The sequence below is a fragment of the Platalea leucorodia genome, assembly GCF_965183815.1.
Source record: "Platalea leucorodia genome assembly, chromosome: 1".
NCBI lineage: Eukaryota > Metazoa > Chordata > Aves > Pelecaniformes > Threskiornithidae > Platalea > Platalea leucorodia.
The window spans coordinates 23,954,421-23,972,735 of NC_138823.1; the positions used below are offsets into that span (position 1 = coordinate 23,954,421).

Below are 18,315 nucleotides of genomic sequence, written 5' to 3' on the forward strand. Positions count from 1 at the left end.
TATATGAAATACAGCTATGGATGTTTTCTATATTCATGTTCACATATTAAAAAAACCATTTTTTAATGTTAAGATGTTAAGGCTGGAAGTCAAGAACAAAAAAATACACATCAAATGCCTCAGTTTAAACAGCCTGTGCACTATGAATATCAATACCTTTGTGTACATATATACATCAACAATCTCCAGGTAAATTTTCATAAGCTGTTCTACAAAACCCTGCCTCCTTCTGTGACAGTATGAATAGTGCTTCCTAAACGTAAATCTGTTCAATATTTATTGCTATTGCACACAATTTATTCCTATTCATTATTTTCTCCATACTTGTCTGCACTGACCACAAACACATTAACTTCATCATAATTTTTTTTTAGGATATCCCACTATAATATCATAGCCCATGAATTATCTTAACACTTCATCTCACAGTAGTGCCATATCATCACCCTCAGTTTACACTGGTAATTAATACACCAAGATTCCCATATGCTCTCAATTTCTAAGTGACAACTTTGACACTTCTAGGACTTGCGGTTTTTTAAAGTCCTTATAATTTCAAAGCACAGAGTTAAACACAGAATTGAGTTTCCTTTAACGTTAGTTTAATGTGCGGGCAGTCAGCACTTTTGCAAGTCAGACCTCTAGTGTCTCAAGATGGGTAATCTGCAAATGAGAAACAAATGTTGGTCTCATATGAAAATCCTGGTTTGTATAAATGGCATCATGTTTGAACACTGAAAAAGGTAGAGAAAAAATCTAGTTCTCCCAAGGTAGCATTCAAATACCTTAACTGAAACATTATCCTTCTCTTCTTGTTGCGCTCAATTCTATTCGCCTTGAACTTTTCTACTTTTGAAGCAAATAGAACAGAGGTCCTATAGCAACAACCTCTATTTATATAAATAAAGCCAAAGTCTGAATGTAGTCCACTGTGCACTAAATAAGGCGAGCAACCTGTAAGCGTCTCATATTTTTTAAATCCAGTGTTTATATCCTATTCTTCTGGGCTGCTACTAATTACAGACAGTGTTATGATGAAGCTGCACACAACAATTTTTCTTTCTCCTAAGAAGAGGTTATTAAATCAATGTTACTTATTAACAATTGAGACAATCCTACCAATATGATTAATTAGAATTAATTTGTAATTTAGTTTCTCAACACACTAGTTATCCTTTCATTTTTGTACACTTGCCCTTGAATCTCAACGGTTTTGAAAAATCTGAAGAACTTTCTGACACTTGCAGATTGCATCCCATCACCATTTATCCACTTCTCTTCCTGATAAATAAAAATTAATATCAGGATGCAACAGTGCTTTAGGTACTCTTCTGTCAAATCTTTTTGCCCTTTTGAAAATAATCTAATTGTCACTAGTTGCTTCAGTAAGAAGTTGCTTTAATTATATTGCTCTAAAAGTAATATCCACAAGTAACAGTCATTAAAATAAAAGAATACAGTGGTATTTACTCACCTACTGTAATATGTCACTGCTTCCACATAATCCCCAATGGCAAAGGCTTCATTGCCCTTTTCTTTTTCACGAGTAGCAATAAAAATCTTCTCTTTCTCTGTCATGCCTAGAAAAAATATTTATACATAACAACAAACAACTTTCACAGATGCAATCAAAACATTGTCAGCTAAAATAGTTTGAATGTCATAATCTGTATATTATTTTTTAAAATAATATGGCTTACTAAAAGACAATTTGTGTTTTATTTTCTTTAACAAGAACCTAATTCCTTCTGATATGCATACAATTCAGAATGCAAGATGAAAGCGGTTGGCTAACCTCTACCATTGATTTATAATAGCAGAAGTATGCTTTATTTCTTCACCTAGTGCCTCAACCTAAACACAACATAAATGTTTTAACTGATTGGTAAAACTAAGACTAGAATTTTTTCAAATACAGCTTCAGTTAACCTCCTAAGTACTTTTAGCATCTCTAGAGGCTGAAAAATAGATAAAGACACTTTTACCTCTATAAATTGCTTCTTCAATTTGTATTCACACTCTACAACACAGTATTACAATTAAAGAAAAATCGTATGTTTCTAAGACATTACCAGTTGTGTCTATTTTCTTTTCGATTATAGGTATACTTGGCTTGCTAAAGAGTCTTGCTTTTGAGTTATTTTCTTCACAGCCTTCATCAATTTTAGAACACTCCTTTTCCACATCGAACCTTAAATTGATAAAAATAACAAATTCAATAATGCTGCATAGCAAGACTCCTCTACTAATAGAAAAGCATACTATATTTCCATTATAAACCGAAGGAAAAGAGACATAAAGGCTGTGTTCAGCTATCCACGACTAGTTAGGAAAAAGACGTTTAGTCTTATCTCCTTTCCTTGGGGTGGGGTGGGGGTGGGGTTTGTGTGTGTGCTTCTCCTGCTTAAACATTACCTCCCCTCTTCCTCCTCCCTTCTGGCTAAAACCAAACCAAGAAAATGTCTGCCTCACCTCCTCGCCATCACCCCCCCAAAAAAGACAAGTAGAATTTAAGAAACTGTATCACCAGGCTCAATCCCAGCCCTATCAATCATCTCTATTAACCTCTGCCAAGATACCTAAGAAACAACTTCAAAGCAATTAATACTGTAAAGGTGAGAGAGATTATAAAATAGTCTCAGACACTTCCACGGCTACTCTGAAGCAGATTTTGAAAACAGTGTGTAGGAATTTCCATCAAATAAGTATTGCTGCCATAGTCCTATAAAACAAATACAGTAATAACCAATTCCTACACTATCTAGAAACACTATACTGACTGCTTTTCTGTTTAGGACTTAATGAAAAATATCCTTTGCTTTCCACAATAATCTTGACAATATGAATAATTTCTATCTGAAATAGACACACAATTTTGAGAACTTATCCAATTCAAAACCTTTTCAGGTAAGACTAATTGTTCTCCTCTTTGATGCTGATCTTCTGCTCGCTTACTTTTACCTATTTATAATAAATTAATGACATTTCAAAATAGGTGCCTTTAAAATATGAAGTGAAACTTTTTTGTTCAGAAATTGCCTAAACAATTATTTGAAGGTTTTGAAATTATCTTCAAAATGTTTTGAAAATAAGATATGCTTCAAACTGGAAAATTTCTTTTTCAGTATACTTATATTATCCAAAACAAATACATTACATGGGAAAAAAAAATCAGCAACTGTAGTATTATCAGCATGCTAAAGCTCTTAAAGATTAAGCACATAAAACTGCAAACAAAATCCTAAAATGATTACTTTAAATGATACCGTGGAAGGAGGGATGAAAGAATACATTGTTGCAGAAGTTATTTTGATAACTAATTTTGTTTGTCCACACTTGAGTGGAAGACCCCAATTTCCGAAACATACATGCATGAAAATAACTGATATGCACAGCTATTTGTAAGAACAGCATCTTATGCAGACAGGGTTTTTGTCGCGGTTTTGGGGTGGAGTGAGACATTAAGAGTTTCATTACCCAAACCCCACAGTCTCTAAATTTAGCTCCCCATCTACAGCACTGGAAACTTGTGCCTTCTCACTCTGACTCTACAGCATCATATTCCAGATTTAAGGAGCTAGAGAGAAGCTGCTACAATGCAAAACACAGAAGTACGTGCATTTTCCCCTCCGTGTTCAATGATTTGGAAGCATCAATCTGTCACGTAACTTGGGAGGGTAATATGCCACCATTACCTGATGCAGACAGTGTCTTTCTATCAGGGCTCCATCGACCCTAGAAATAGTCAGTTACTGTCTAAACGTCTGATTATGTGTAATTGCATCTGATGTACCTGCCTCAAGCTCACTCTTTGTGGTCAGCAGGGCTCAGTGCAGGAATAACGATTCATCAATTTTGTTTATAATTTAGAATTGTGACTTTAGATACACAGAAGATCAAATTTATAAGCCCAGGTTAAACAATCCTAGAAGTGCTTTCAAAAAAACCAGCTAAATTAAGCTAATTTTAATCCTTTGGTGTTACGTACCTCCATAGATTTTATCTCTTAGATGTTGAAAGGAAAAATGAAATCTGAAACAAAACCACTTTTTATTTGTATTTTCTGCCAACTTGCTGTATTTCATGCAGCTCTAACAAAAGTATAGACTAAATTGTTTTCAGCTGTTAGCACCACAATGCATCATTTGCATTTTAACAGAACATTTATTATGGAAAATCTAAGTTTCACTGAAGTGTTACAATTCCCTGAAATGTTGGCCTTAATACTAGGTTTCTGGAAAATACTTTAAAAAAAACAACATTTAATAATGTTCCATTATTAAACAAATACATAAGATTTAATAAAAACTTAAATATAAAGGATTTAACATACTTGTCCCATTCACTGTAATCCCGTGGTATGTTTTTCTTGTTTCTTTGTTTGTTTTGTAATTTTGTGTTCTGAAAGAGAAACAGCCTGTAAGACAATTTTTTAAAGTGGAAATTCACAGCCTTGTTTTGTTTTGTTTTGTTTCTGCAATACATATTCCTAGTAACTAACACTATTCATGACTAATCTTAGCATAGTCTTGAAAACTTAATTCATGTTGCTTTAAAGAAAATCTTTATGTATTTGACATATTGTTGTAATCTGAGGAGCTCTTCAGTCTTACACTTTCCACTGCCCTGTTACGTGTCACAGAGGCACTGAATAAAACTTTCAGATGCGAGACTGCTCTTCCTAATTAGTATCTTGTGCTTCCAAGTATCTTAGTATCTTCCAAACCATCCTTTCAACGCAGCAAGGGAGAACTCAGTCTTGGGAAACCTCAGCCTTGTGATGCGGTGCTTGGCACTGAGATTGAATCAGTAACCTCGTTTTAGGCTTGCCATTCCCGAAGAATGCAATGCACAGATTCTGATAGTCCCTGGAACACTCACAACAAACCTAGAAATGAAAAATTTGTTTGACTTCGAAATAGTGTCTGTACTTCTTTTGACTATTTCACGCTCCGGTCAAGCTAATTCCCAAGATGATTTACACTCAGTTTAGCTTTTAGACAAGCTCCATCATTGAGATTTGCCTTAACTAAAATTTATCCTTAGGACCTTCCTGCAACAATCAGTCCCAATAACAAACTCGACTGATTTGTATCGCAACCCATCTCCTACACTAATGGAACCTATTTCCATAGCTGGCACCTTTGGCATCTCTTCTGCCTCTGTCATGAGACTGTATTTCTGATATGTCCCTTCCTGCTTGTTGACTTCAACAATACTTAATAGCAAGGTGTGGTTCCAAACAGGTATACCACAGTGGAACAGCCATTTCAAAATATTCCCCATCTACTCTGTCCTGGCTGTTCAGCCCTCCTCTTACCTTGCAATCCATCACTCACTGAGTTAGACCAATGTAATTGTTTGCAGAGTTGCAGATTTACAATCATCTGGGTTCAAACAAATAATTTGATAGAGATCACAGTACAATCCCTAAATATCTGTACCAGTTCAACTGAGCATGTAATACACTGGACCAAAGAAACAAGCAGCAACCTCTTAAACTAGCTTTACCAGTGGTGACACTGTAACAAGGAAATACTTCTGCAGTTGGATGTAAACACCCCAATTTACATAATGCAAATGTGACCCTTCCTGTAAACACTTCTGACTATCTATAATGTTACGTTACACAAACTTTTATAGTATATAACTTCAGAATTACTCTTAATGTTCTCAGTCTTTCCAGAAGCTAGACAAAATGACAAATACATTTAGTGATCAGTGCATGTTTGGAGGAGGTAACTCCTAAATATGGCTTCCTGAAATATGACTAATCATTATGTATGTATCCTGGTGTACATTACAAACTTACTTTTATAATTTAATAAATATAAAATCTTTTTTCCAAACCAGAAGTCCTTAACTTAAATGAGCACAGAAACAGTGAAACTCTCAGAAGAAAACTCACAAGGTATTTACAATAATGCAACTTTACTTTAGGGAGAGAACTACAGCATGTCCTTTTAAGGAATAAGGAAGAAGTGTTGACTCAAAAATGCGCAATTTTTAAAATTCTAGGTCTTATATTCTTGGGACCATCGTAACCAAGTTGCAGCTCCAACAGAGTCAGGAATTTCTCAATCAGTAGTATTTCAGAGCATCTCATCCAAGAGGCTTTGATGAAAAATGTAGGTTTGCATGCTGTGGAACTGAAAAAAAAAACCCAACCCACCCCAAATCTCTGCCCTTGTCATTTTTCTTGCCAAAACTCACAACGCATGGTTCCCACAGGGTTTGAAGTCCGGTGAACAATTTCTGGACCAAAGCACAGACTGGCTTCAGTTCAGGTGACACAGAACTTGACCTTGGTTCTCCTCTGGGTCCCATGGGATCGCCTAAGACATTATTATTCTGTGTCAGCTAACCAGTATTCTTTTTTAGTTCAGAGCACTCAAAATAATATGAAGGCCATATAGATACCATCACAGTGGATTTTTATAACATAAAACTTGGAATGTGTGTTGCATGCCCTGGACTGTAGCATGAGGAGGTATCTGAGGTCAGAAATCTTTCTGGAATAGTATTAGGAAACTGTCTTTGGCAAAGGAACCTAAGTCTGCTGAAATCCCATCCATGCAGTCTGTTGGAAGTATCTCTAAACCCATGCTTTAGTTCTGCTGTGGAAAAAGTGAGGCAGCAAAAATAATAATTAAGCAATATAGACAGTTAGGAACGGAAAAACTCAAACTGCCTCTGCAGCCCTCTTTTATTTTGCAATATAGTTGTAACCTCGAAGTCCTGGGCTGTGTGAAAGAAAAACAGGGGTATAAGACAGAAACTTCCTTACTGTGTTAAAGAGGGAAATATTGCATAAAGTTCACTCTTTATCTATTCATTTTTGGAAAATCTTCCCCATGACTTCACGTCAATAAAAAGAAAACACCATATAGAATTACAAGCTATTAGCAGTGAAATAAAACTGTACCTACATTTAGTATCAGCAAGAAAATTTCGTTACAGACACAACAAGATGCTTCCATTTACCAAAGTCGCACCCATTGGTGCAATCTACTGCTTTAGGGTCAATAAGGATTTCCAGAATTGGCTTCATTGAAGATACTGAACTTTTTATACATCGGATCATATTAATATACACAGTCTCCAATCAAATAACAACATAAAATTATGGAAGGGTTTGTGGATTTCTTTCTAGCAGAGAGGAGAAATTTATCATGCCAACTTTATACTTGATACCACATTATGAAATTATGTGATGCCATTGTAAAAAATAACTACAGTCCTAACTGATTAGCAAAACATGTTTAAAAATTATAAGATTACACGTCGCTCTATCAGCAAGAAAGAAAAGAAATAAAAACTGATTAAGTATATTAATTTAATTTTTTTGAGATTTCATATTACAGGTATAAATCTAGTGTATACTATAGAAACAGCTTCTTTTTATTCAGTAGTAATCTAGTAGTGGTACAACTGCACTGCTACATGAAAAGATTGAATTGTAAAACTCAGTTTCAGGCCTCCCTTCTCTCTTTCAGGACAGGTTACAATTACTTCAGAGGCCATCTGCTTGGACAAAAGGAATGGAAATCATACACCACAGATAAGGCATAAAGCTGTACCTAGGTTTCCTGGGTAATAATGCTAACACCTAAACCATGTATGGAGAACAAAAGTGATAAAAACTTGACCTGACAACTGTTGCCTGGTTTAAAGTAGGAGAAAAACAATCTGAATAAATATTTTGTCTTTGAATGAAGAACACATCCTCTTTAGTAAAACTGTATATCCTAGATTTCAAGCCACCTTCCACCATTTTATGCTTATATTCTAATCTGGGTTCACTGAGTTCACATGATATTTTCCTTACCATTTTATGTTCTAGGAAACACTTATACAGGACATAAATTGAGAGTAAAGCTACAGTGGCACTCTTCGTCTCAGCAAAATAGGATAGTCAAGAGGAATATACATTGCAAAATGTGAAAGAGGACAGATTAATGAAAACAAAACAAAACAAAAACACACCTTAGTCTCAATACTTATAAAGCATTACACTGGAATTCCCAGGCTCTTTGTATACCACATAACAGAGAGCGCCTAGTTATCCCAAATGTCTTGGCCTGATGTCTAAGTACCAGCTGACAATAAGAAGTAGTTTCTGACAACACAGGAACACAAAACAGGCATTTACTAATACATAATTATTATTATTTACTAATACATAATAATCATTATTATTAATAATATTAATAGTATTCCAATAAAATTTGTCAAATTATCAATTAATAAGAAATATCACATGACCTGTAAGCATTCTTTCATAACATTTTTCACTTCCAAACTTCCAAAAAGAAAAATCCTTCAGTTAATTTGTTATAACTGTGTCAAGGCATTCCAAAGAAAATAGCGGGAATCAGACTGAAACCATCCATGATAACATCTGACAATTCAAAAAAATCCCATCCCACACCTACTTTTCTGCCAATCCCTCCAACAGCACTGCATTTAGTTTTAGTAAGGAAAGCTGGTCACAGACAAAACAGATTTCAGACAGATAAATAAATGGAAAAAAAAACCATGAGGAAACTAACACCTAGGAAAAAAAGGCAAATGATTATTCTGTAGTTCTGAAGATTTGTTAAGTATGCTATATGGCTAAATTAAGAAGTATGCTTTATGGCTAAAGGCTGGAATACCAACTCAAGGTGTAAAATAAAGGCTACATATACACCAGTGCAGCCCAACATAGAAGTGGCTATAGAGTGAAACAGTTGGTGCAGAGAGTCCAACATCCACACTGTATGTGTTTCAGGGTATTTATTTTGGACTAGCTCCTGTCTGGTCTCATGGAACAAAAGCCTACTGGCAGCTGGAGAAAAATCTCCTGGCATAGTTTCATCCAAAAGGGACCTAGTTCATGTGCTTAACCACCTCTTTGAAATGTGAATCAAAGAACAGAAAAGGGTGTTTAAAGAGATTTGCTCCAAAAGTGAATTCTTGATCAGAATTAAAACATTATTATGAGACACATGCTAGTAGAAAGGAGGTACTTCTGTTTAAGCATTGGTCTCTTGCAAGGGAACTTAAAGGTTTTATTTTCTGGTTAACAAAGTAAATCTAGTACGAAAGGCTCAATGATTAGAAGTTTGTACATAGAAAATTTCTTGATTTTAGAAAGACATATAATTAACAGACATTATAAAACTGGAGATACCTGATTAGCAGGAAGACAGCTGCTGGAACAACGAATAGGAGGCAAGTTATCTTGTCTTTCATGCAGTGTGTCTGTTCCCAGGAACTGTGGTTTCTTATCATCTTCATTCATTTCTGTCACCCAGCTCTGAAAATAAATAAATAATATATCTGTACCCTAAAGCAGTAGAGCAGATATACTTCATAGTCTACAATGACTCTAACAGCTATCCTTATAATGCATTGCTCTTAATGCGCAAAAGCAATTAAGACAAAAAGCAATTGTGCTTTTTTGAATAAAAAGTAATCTACAAAAAAATCTGTAAAGTTAAAATGGGGATTAAAAATTCAGTGACATTAATTCAATAAAATAAGAAAAAACCTCAACATAATCCTTTGATCATTTCCTCATTTAATCAAATAATTGCATTCTACTTATACACAAGAGGAAGATTGATCAAAGTGATTACATTACTGACCATTATAAATTATACTGTACCATCAGTTCACTGCTAATTTTTTTCCATTCTTCAGCTGTGAAATCAGAAGCTGTGGCTGCAGGCTTATCTCTTCTCAGAGCTCTGCTCCCTGGATCTAAATGCTCAATACGCTTTTCACAAAACAATGTAAGTTCAGGATAATATCCCTCTTCACCAGACCTTTAAAAATGCAAAGATATAAAAGTTACAAAAAAGAATTAAACTGCACTGCGTCCTCCATATTTCTCTGCATGTGTAGTCTCTGGATAGTCACCACAGTGACTGCAGAGGACTATTTTCCTGTTACAAGTGAATTCTACTATCACCTAATAACATTTTGATCAGAAAATTCCAGTGAGTTAACCTTCAACCACTTTCCAATGGACACACATACAGAGTTCAAAATTATCATCATGGTACTCATAAAAAAATGCTCTTGTCATTTTCAGCAAAAGTTAAACATGCACGGCATCTGAAATTACCACAAACAGTCAGGCAGGATGGCTGCATAACAGAACCAAAATCCAGCAGCAGCATTTGAGAAAAACCTGGCATTGAGTTACTCAGACCTTTTGGATGGTTAAAACAGGATTTGGATTTCCAGCATTATCATTTAGACACTTTTAAGATGATTATTTTAACTCTGTCTTTTAATTTTTAAATTAGAAAGTCACAAAGAGGTTCAAGACAAATAGAGTATTTAGGTACAGGTTCCTTTTAATTTTACAGAACAGGAATATAATTAATAATGAAGTTAAGAAAATATGTTTACCTTAACACCCTGAGAATCTTTTCCAGGTGTTTAACATCTGTGCATTTTTCAATGAACTTGTAGTCCAGGTGACCAATAGGTATTTGATACGTTTTAGTGGTTCCTTGGTCCAGCAAAAATGGTACTGACTCATCACCCATAACTAAATATTAAAAGAAAAAAAAAAATCTAGTGATTCTGCAGGCACTCACTTATATTTTGAAGCAATGCTAGTTTAAGGAATAACCCTGCTCACGCTCCGAAGTACTACTCTGTTATGCAAGTGGACCCATTGCCACAAACAAAAAATTTCAGATTTGAAGACCTGATCACACAAACTGTTCTTGACAGAGGTTTACTGACAGAAGTATGGTTATATATGAGATAAATTTTGGAAAAAGAATATGTACAACTCTCTGACTTGTTCTGCCTTGCAGAAGCAGTAAAGACTGCTTAAAGAAAAATTGCCAATTTTTGCCTATCACATTCTCTATTTTTCTTTAAACACAATATGGCATTACCTATTTTAAGCAAGCGTGGTGGGGATGAAGGATAAGATGGTGCAGGACCCTCTCTTTTTTTCAGAGGGAAGATGTTAACTAACTCAGAGTATCTAATGGAATTATAACCTTTGCCTTCTCTGTAGCCAAAATAAATCCAGTTGTTTGTCTTTCCTCACTAACTGCATTTTCTGGGCCTCTGCTGATATTACTGTACCAATCTGAATCTTTTCCAGCAAGGCTGTAAGCGATGAAGTGAGGGGTTCAAATCGGACTCTTCCCGTCTCCGTGTGCCTTCAATCCGCATCTTTTTCTATTTTGAGTCCAAGCTCTATGGAGCAGAAATTCATCTTTTCCCCCATGTTATATAGTGCCTAAAGTGATCAGTTATTTTTAACAAGTACAATAAGGGCGGCTAGCTAGATGTGATAACAACTATGCATGGATATAAACCCAATTAAAATAATTGTGTTTTAATGGCTAGCATAATTACACATATTAATTTGTAGTTGCACAAAAATGTTTACGATACAGTATCGCTTAAATAATAACTGGTCATAATTAGGTACTGCAGAAAGACAGGATTCCGCCCCAAGAATTTACAGTTTCAGTACAGGAAAATAAACAACATGCACGGAGAGAGAGACGAGTAGAGGAAAGAATTAGACAGGAGTAAAAAGCAAGAGAGGCACTCATCACAAAACCGCAGCATTTTCTCCCGTTTCAGCATTTCCATACCTGTCAGGACTAGGGAGCTCCCCCGAGTGCCCGGGGCAGCCCTCAGGCGACCCGGTAACAGGGAGGCCTCGGCTGCACGGGGGCGCGGCACCGCCACGGCCAAACGCGCTCCCCTCCCCCGGCCGGCTGCGGGCAGCCCCCCGAAGCCGCAGCGCCGTGCCCTGCCTCGCAGCCGCCGGCAGTGCGGCTCTCACCCCCCGGGCCAGGAATTCACCTCCACACCCCACACCCAGGGCTCCCCTCACACCGCCGCCGGGGCGCCGCGGCCGGCCCGTGCCTAGCAACTGTTGCTATGTACAACATGGCGGCCGGCGGCGCCCAGGGACGCGCCCGGGCGAGCGGCAGGGAAGCGCGGTGGACGGTGCGGACACGGGGCTGCCCTCCCCAGTGACCCCCCGGCGAGGCCCCCACGGAGCCCCGCCCGGCTCCAGCAGCGACGCTGGCGTCCACACCCACCTGCCCGGTGCCGCGCTGCCGCCGGGAGACGAACGCGACCCGGCCCTCGCCGCAGCCGGCGGACGCCCGCCTCCCGCTCGCCGCCGCGCACGCGCAGTCGGGCCGTGGCGGAGGCGGTGCTGAGCGCCCTCTTCCTCCGCCGGGCTGAGGGGAGCGGCGGGAGGGGGACGGCAGCACAGCGGCTCGGGGCGTCGCTTTATGAAACATGGCCTGGTTGCTTTCAGCGTAGTGTTTTATTCCGCTTAGAACAGCCCGTCCCCCTCCCAGCGCCAGCCGCCCCCACTATTGCCCGTTAGCCCTCCAGTCCCACGGCACTGTTTTCTAAAGCAGGCCCGCTCCCCTTCCTGATGGCAGCAGATCATAGAATCGCTAAGGTTGGAAAAGACCCTTAAGACCATCGAGTCCAACTGTTAACCTATCACTGCCAAGTCCACCACTAAACCATGTCCTCGAGCACCACGTCTACCCATCTTTTAAATACCTCCAGGGATGGAGACTCAACCACTTCCCCGGGCAGCCTGTTCCAGTGCCTGACTGCCCTTTCGGTGAAGAAGTTTTTCCTAATATCCAACCTAAACCTCCCCTGGCGCAGCTTGAGGCCGTTTCCTCTCGTCCTATCACTTGTTACTTGGGAGAAGAGACCAACCCCCACCTCGCTACAGCCTCCTTTCAGGTAGCTGTAGAGAGCAATAAGGTCTCCCCTCAGCCTCCTCTTCTCCAGACTAAACAACCCCAGCTCCCTCAGCCGCTCCTCATAAGACTTGTGCTCCAGACCCTTCACCAGCTTCGTTGCCCTCCTCTGGACACGCTCCAGCACCTCAATGTCCTTCTGGTAGTGAGGGGCCCAAAACTGAACACAGTACTCAAGGTGTGGCCTCACCAGTGCCGAGTACAGGGGCACGATCACCTCCCTGGTCCTGCTGGCCACACTATTCCTGATACAAGCCAGGATGCCATTGGCCCTCTTGGCCACCTGAGCACACTGCTGGCTCATATTCATCTGGCTGTCAACCAAAGCCCCCAGGTCCTTTTCCGCCAGGCAGCTCTCCAGCCACTCCTCCCCCAGCCTGTAGCACTGCATGGGGTTGTTGTGACCCAAGTGCAGGACCCAGCACTGAGCCTTGTTGAACCTCATACAGTTGGCCTTGGCCCATCGATCCAGCCTGTCCAGGTCCCTCTGTAGGGCCTTCCTACCCTCCAGCAGGTCAACACTCCCGCCCAGATGCTCTTCTCTACATTGCTCTGGCAGGAAGAGGTGCCCACCCCACCCTTGCTCCCACCAGACGTTTTGTGACACTGGTACTGCCCTCGCTTTGCTGGGCAACTCTGGAGCTCACCCTTCTGAGCAGCTGTCGATAGCTGATGCCCTGTTTCTGTTATGCAGGCATAAGGCCCACGCTATGCATGCTGATCTGGTGAACAAACTGATAGCAACTGTGTAGTAAAAATGTTATCATTTATACTCGAGTGTATCTGGCTTCCAAGTAAAAACCTAGATAAGAAATGTCTTAACAGCTAAGATCAGATCAGATACTTAAGAAAATCTTAACCAAACAGCTCCAAAACAAAATCTCAAGAATGCTTTTTTATCCCCCAAAACAACCCACTGTAGTTCATTTATGAGTCAGTACATGGTCATGCAGTCTGCAACAAAGATACCTTACTATACTGATAAGAATTAAACACACAGGATAGTTTAGTATTACTTAACACACATTCCAAATAGACAGATGCAAAAAGTTTTGGCTCATCAATACAAAACAACCAGTTTGATCTTTTTAGTACAGACTGAGAAGTCATATGAAAAGCAAAACAAGATGCTATTTTAGTTTGGGGACACTACCCTAATTATCTATATAGCACAGACCTAATTCTTTCCTTGAGTAACAAGGGGACAACTAAGTCAAGATGTACTTTGGGAATTGCTGTTTACACATTGCTTGTTAATGTCTACCTTGCCTCCCTCCCCTCTTTTTTTCTGAGAGATGATTTTTTTGACACTTCCTCTGCACCGGGGTGCCTGACTTGGGTGGTCTCAAGTCCTTTGAGATTTGCTCTTTTGAAATCCAGGTCCCTGTTTCAGACCTAGGCTTGTGTAGCCTTCTATTTATTTTCAGTAGAATTTATTCAAGCCACAGTTATGCAGTTCATAGGAGTCCAAAGAACATTTAACAAAGTTAAAATGCAAATGAAGTTTAGATGAGAGTAATGAAAACAAGGTTAATTCAAAAAGAATACAATACCACTGAACTTAGATTTCTACATACTGTGACTACAATTTAAATGACAGCTTTAGAAACCTATTGCTGGAAGACAGTATAGACAAAACTTAGTATCACAGTAAACTTTAATAGTTCAATATCTTAAAACACAAATAAGAGTGTGCATTTGTACACCAATGGATTTACAGAGCAAAGTTATCAGAAAGATTAAACTGCAGCATAAAGTCACTAGATCTTCAGCAGAAATCATCGGGCATCAAAAACCACCACTGGAATAGTGCAGTTAAAGGAAAAAAATGTAGTGGTGTTGAAAAAAGGTCAGGGAGAAGAAGAGCGGAGTGGGCAAGGAAAAAAAACCAAACAAACAAAAAAAAACAAACGAAAAGAGACTGCCTAAATCTAAAATCTCAACTAACTACATAAAAGCATTTCAAAACTCATCTTTTCATTAACCCCACAGCACTTACCTTTTGTTAAAAGCCTGACTAATATCAACTGTTCATAGTATGTCACTCAGCAGACTATCACAACTTATTATATTTTGCATAGAAAATGGAAAAAAGAGAAAAAGCACCAGGAATGAAAACAAGATCCCCAGTCACACTGCGATTTCCCTATAGTACTTTGCTCTACTGTACTGATTTTTGGCCTTGAAGGATTCTTACATAATTACTCAAAACTTCCATTCGGTTTCCCTTATATACCTTGTCTCCATCCACAGCTTCCCAAATGCATTCAAGTGCCCGTGTAAAAGGATACATCTTTTTGTCCTTTTCTTGTACATTATTCTGTAGCCACATTCTCTGCATCTGATAGGATCTCTTGCCTTTATTTCATTCTCTGTATGACATTCTGATGTGATGGAGGAAGAGAAAGGGAGTGGATAAACAAAACCAGCATTGTTAATGCATAGATAACTTACAAAAGTCATAATAGTCAAATTCCTATTTGTAGTAAACAAAACATAATAAAAATTATTGTAGTGAATTTGTATCAAGAGCTGAAGGATATGAAGATACTGTGCAAAAAAAAATTAGCAGACTTCACTTATATTAACAAAGAGGATCTTGCTGAAAATCACCAAACTATTACTGCACAGAACACATTCCACTCTTGATACAACTAGACTGTCTACTAATGAAAACTTCAGCTCAGCCCTCCAAAGCCCCAAGTTTATTTTCTTAAATGACGAAATATTCCAGGGATTCCTGAAGTGACGACTCAAAATCACCAATTTTTAAGTTGTCGACTTATGTATAGGTAAGAGAGAATTTGACTACTGCACTTCAATAAAAGCTGAGTGACCATACAGCATTTTCAAAAAAACTCTCTGAGATGCACTAAATAGAAGGTCCACTATCTGCACCACAAGTGGACACTTAGCGAAAGCATCCTCTGGAGATGGAGGACCTCCACACAGCAACACAAGCTCTAGAGAATTACTTCCACATCACTACCCATATATACCACGTGTATGTGGTAGCATCAGCGTCTAAAGCTTTAAAGAACATCAGGATCCACACTGCAACTATTTGCATTTATGTACTCTTCAGTATAATGATTATGCATTCTTCATTATTAAAACACCAAATGTCCAGTAACAAGTAGAAAAAATTCCCTGATGTCTTTTCTTTACCTCCACAAATGTAAATCATTGGCTGCTGCTTTGGAGGCTGAACATCCTTCTGCGAATCCATGTTCTAAACAAAAAACAAACAACAAGCACACCAGGTTTGGGGTTTTTTTAAATCATTTTTTCAAGGCATACACAATCATTTCAATATCTCAATCTAAAGCTAACAGAAGATTAAAAACTTCCTTAAAAGTAAATACAAAAAAATTCAATCTGTATTTGATAGATAAGACATTGGATAATTCAGGTTGAATTATTTCAGTAAGTCATCTAGTTCAGCTTCTCAAAAGCAGAGTAATATAAGGTTTCTCAGAGCTTTACCAATGTGGTATAGAAAACCTCCAAAGATGGAGATGGCACATTTTCTGTTAAACAGGATTTGAAGTTTTAAAGCACAATGAATAATATTTTCTTTCCTCCCTCCTGCCTATGGTAAGAATTTCCTTGCTGGAAACATAAACATGAACCGTTTTTTAGGTATCAGTGATGTAACAACAGTGCTATCATAAACAAGATAAGCCTTGTTATATTTTTTCCCCTCTGATACAACACTAGCTAACCTAATCTGCCTTTTTATTGATCTAAGGGATTAGAAATCCTGGCAACAGACAATAGGTAGAAGAGTAATAGCAATTTAAACAAAACAAAACAAAACAAACAAAAAAAACCCCAAAACAACCAGGGGCCAGAGAGAAGAAATTCCACCCTCAAAATCCTAACATAGGTGTGTATGATTACCAACCTGACCAAGAGTTTGATAACTTAGTGGAACTCTTCAAACACTTCTTAATGCCCTCTAAGTTTTGATTTTTCAGACTTATTTGGAGACAAATATTCCTTCACAGTATCAGACTAAATAGCTACATATATTTCACAAACATTCTACCAAGCTTTAAGTAATCCTATCCTAACATGTAAATATGGTTGCAACCATAAATTTTAAGGTTGTTGCTGTAACCACTAGAGATAGTAAACAATTTTTTCCACCCAGTGCAAGTCTAGACTAGGACGTGAATATCTCCTTGTAGTTTTTTCAAGGTTGCCGTTTTCTGTGTTGCTGTTCTGCCTGACATAAAAGACAAGAATTCCTAACCCTTATGCCAGTGAATAGCCTTCATGATGCTTCTTTATGAGCATGACTCTCGGATGCTTTTGCTTAATATTACAGTAAGGATTATTTCCCTGATCTTCAGAGTTTGTTTCAGTATAAATTCAACCGGGAAAACTAAGGTCTTGAAAACAGAAGGATAGGCTTGACACAAACAGTTCCTCCTTTGTTTAAGAGAGCCTGATCAGCACTTGACAAACCACCTTGTTAAAACCCCCATTATATCACTCCATTCGAGAGAACTGGAGATAGTTCATTAAACTTGATAGCTTTCAAGTAAGGTTTTGCTCTACCATAACCATAGTGGCACCTTAGTCCCCATAGGTTACAGTCTTTTTCTGTCAGTACGTTATAGTAAGATATAAGCAGTCGCCCATTACCACTTGAAAACAGCAGCATCTTCCAAAACAGAGAGCTGAACTAAGGAGGACCACAGTTACAGCTAAATAACTTGAGCTGGTGCTGCTCGTGCAGCGAAGCCGTACCGCTGGTAAAGACAGCAGCGGCCTACAGCTATGTGTTCTGCAGGGAGGGGCCACGGTTTAGCCGGCCTTCGCGCGCCCTGCAGCTGCACGTGCTGCCAAGCCGACGCAGCCAGCAGGCAGGCGGATGCACCTGCGTGCGCTGGGCTGCAACCCTACCCTGCCGCGAAGGCGGGGAGCACCGGCCACGCTACCGGCGCCGAGAGGGCGCCCCACGTACCTGCGAGAGAGGCAAACCGGCTCCTTCGCGTCCCTCTCAGAGCCCACGAAGGAGGACGGGCCGCCTTCCTCACAGCCCACCGGCCCCTCAGCCCCAGGCACCCCAGCCCGCCCCATTCCGCAGCGGGGCCTCCTACACCGCACCGCGGGGCTTCTACGCAGGAGCGAGGCCCATGAGGCCGGGCCGCACCCCCCCCGCCGCGACGGGGACCACCGGCTCCGCAGGGAGGAGCCCGAAACCCCCAAGGGAGCCGCGACCCACACCCACCTGCACAAGCAGCTCCGCCGGCCGCGCCGTCTCCTCGGCGCCGGCTGATGACGACACACCGGGCGCCGGCGGAGGCGGGGCCGGTGCCGCCGACGCCATCCCCGCGGCCCGCCCGGCGGCGACCGGTGCCGCCCACAGCGCGAGCCGGCGGTGCGCAGCGTGCGGGGGGCGCGCGGTGCGGTGTGGGAGGCCCCGCGAGCGAGGCCGGGAGCCCCGGCCGGGCCGGCGGGTCCGTCCCCGGCAGCGAGCCGCCGGCAGCTCCGGCCGCCTCCCCGCTGCGTAATGAGGTTCAGAAAGTAATCGGTA

The 18,315-nt window shown here is 40.0% G+C and overlaps 2 protein-coding genes across 4 annotated transcripts in view; both read right to left on the reverse strand.

Moving 5' to 3' along the window:
- The window catches only part of SPAG1 (sperm associated antigen 1), a 47,017-nt gene extending 31,925 nt beyond the window's left edge, over nt 1-15,092 (reverse strand). The window contains exons 1-7 of the mRNA XM_082314121.1: nt 15,004-15,092; nt 10,405-10,546; nt 9,653-9,812; nt 9,176-9,301; nt 4,334-4,401; nt 2,073-2,191; nt 1,475-1,580 (exon numbers count right to left, since the gene is read on the reverse strand). Of these exons, the coding sequence (XP_082170247.1) occupies nt 1,475-1,580; nt 2,073-2,191; nt 4,334-4,401; nt 9,176-9,301; nt 9,653-9,812; nt 10,405-10,546; nt 15,004-15,034 (752 nt within the window). The 5' untranslated portion in view covers nt 15,035-15,092. The remainder of the gene's footprint in view (nt 1-1,474; nt 1,581-2,072; nt 2,192-4,333; nt 4,402-9,175; nt 9,302-9,652; nt 9,813-10,404; nt 10,547-15,003) is intronic.
- Nucleotides 13,390-18,053, reverse strand: POLR2K (RNA polymerase II, I and III subunit K). 3 transcript variants are annotated; one of them, XM_082314138.1, is made up of 4 exons: nt 18,010-18,053; nt 15,936-15,999; nt 15,059-15,151; nt 13,390-14,568 (listed from the first exon to the last, which is right to left on the reverse strand). In XM_082314138.1, the coding sequence occupies exons 2-4, from the start codon at nt 15,994-15,996 to the stop codon at nt 14,546-14,548; spliced, it is 177 nt and encodes a 58-aa protein (XP_082170264.1). In that variant the 5' UTR covers nt 15,997-15,999; nt 18,010-18,053; the 3' UTR covers nt 13,390-14,545. The 3 variants fall into 3 exon arrangements, with proteins under 3 accessions (XP_082170264.1, XP_082170262.1, XP_082170263.1); XM_082314136.1 differs by lacking the exon at nt 13,390-14,568 and having other exon boundaries at nt 14,622-15,151; XM_082314137.1 differs by lacking the exons at nt 13,390-14,568; nt 18,010-18,053 and adding an exon at nt 17,743-17,989 and having other exon boundaries at nt 14,622-15,151.
- Nucleotides 18,054-18,315: the final 262 nt, after the last annotated feature.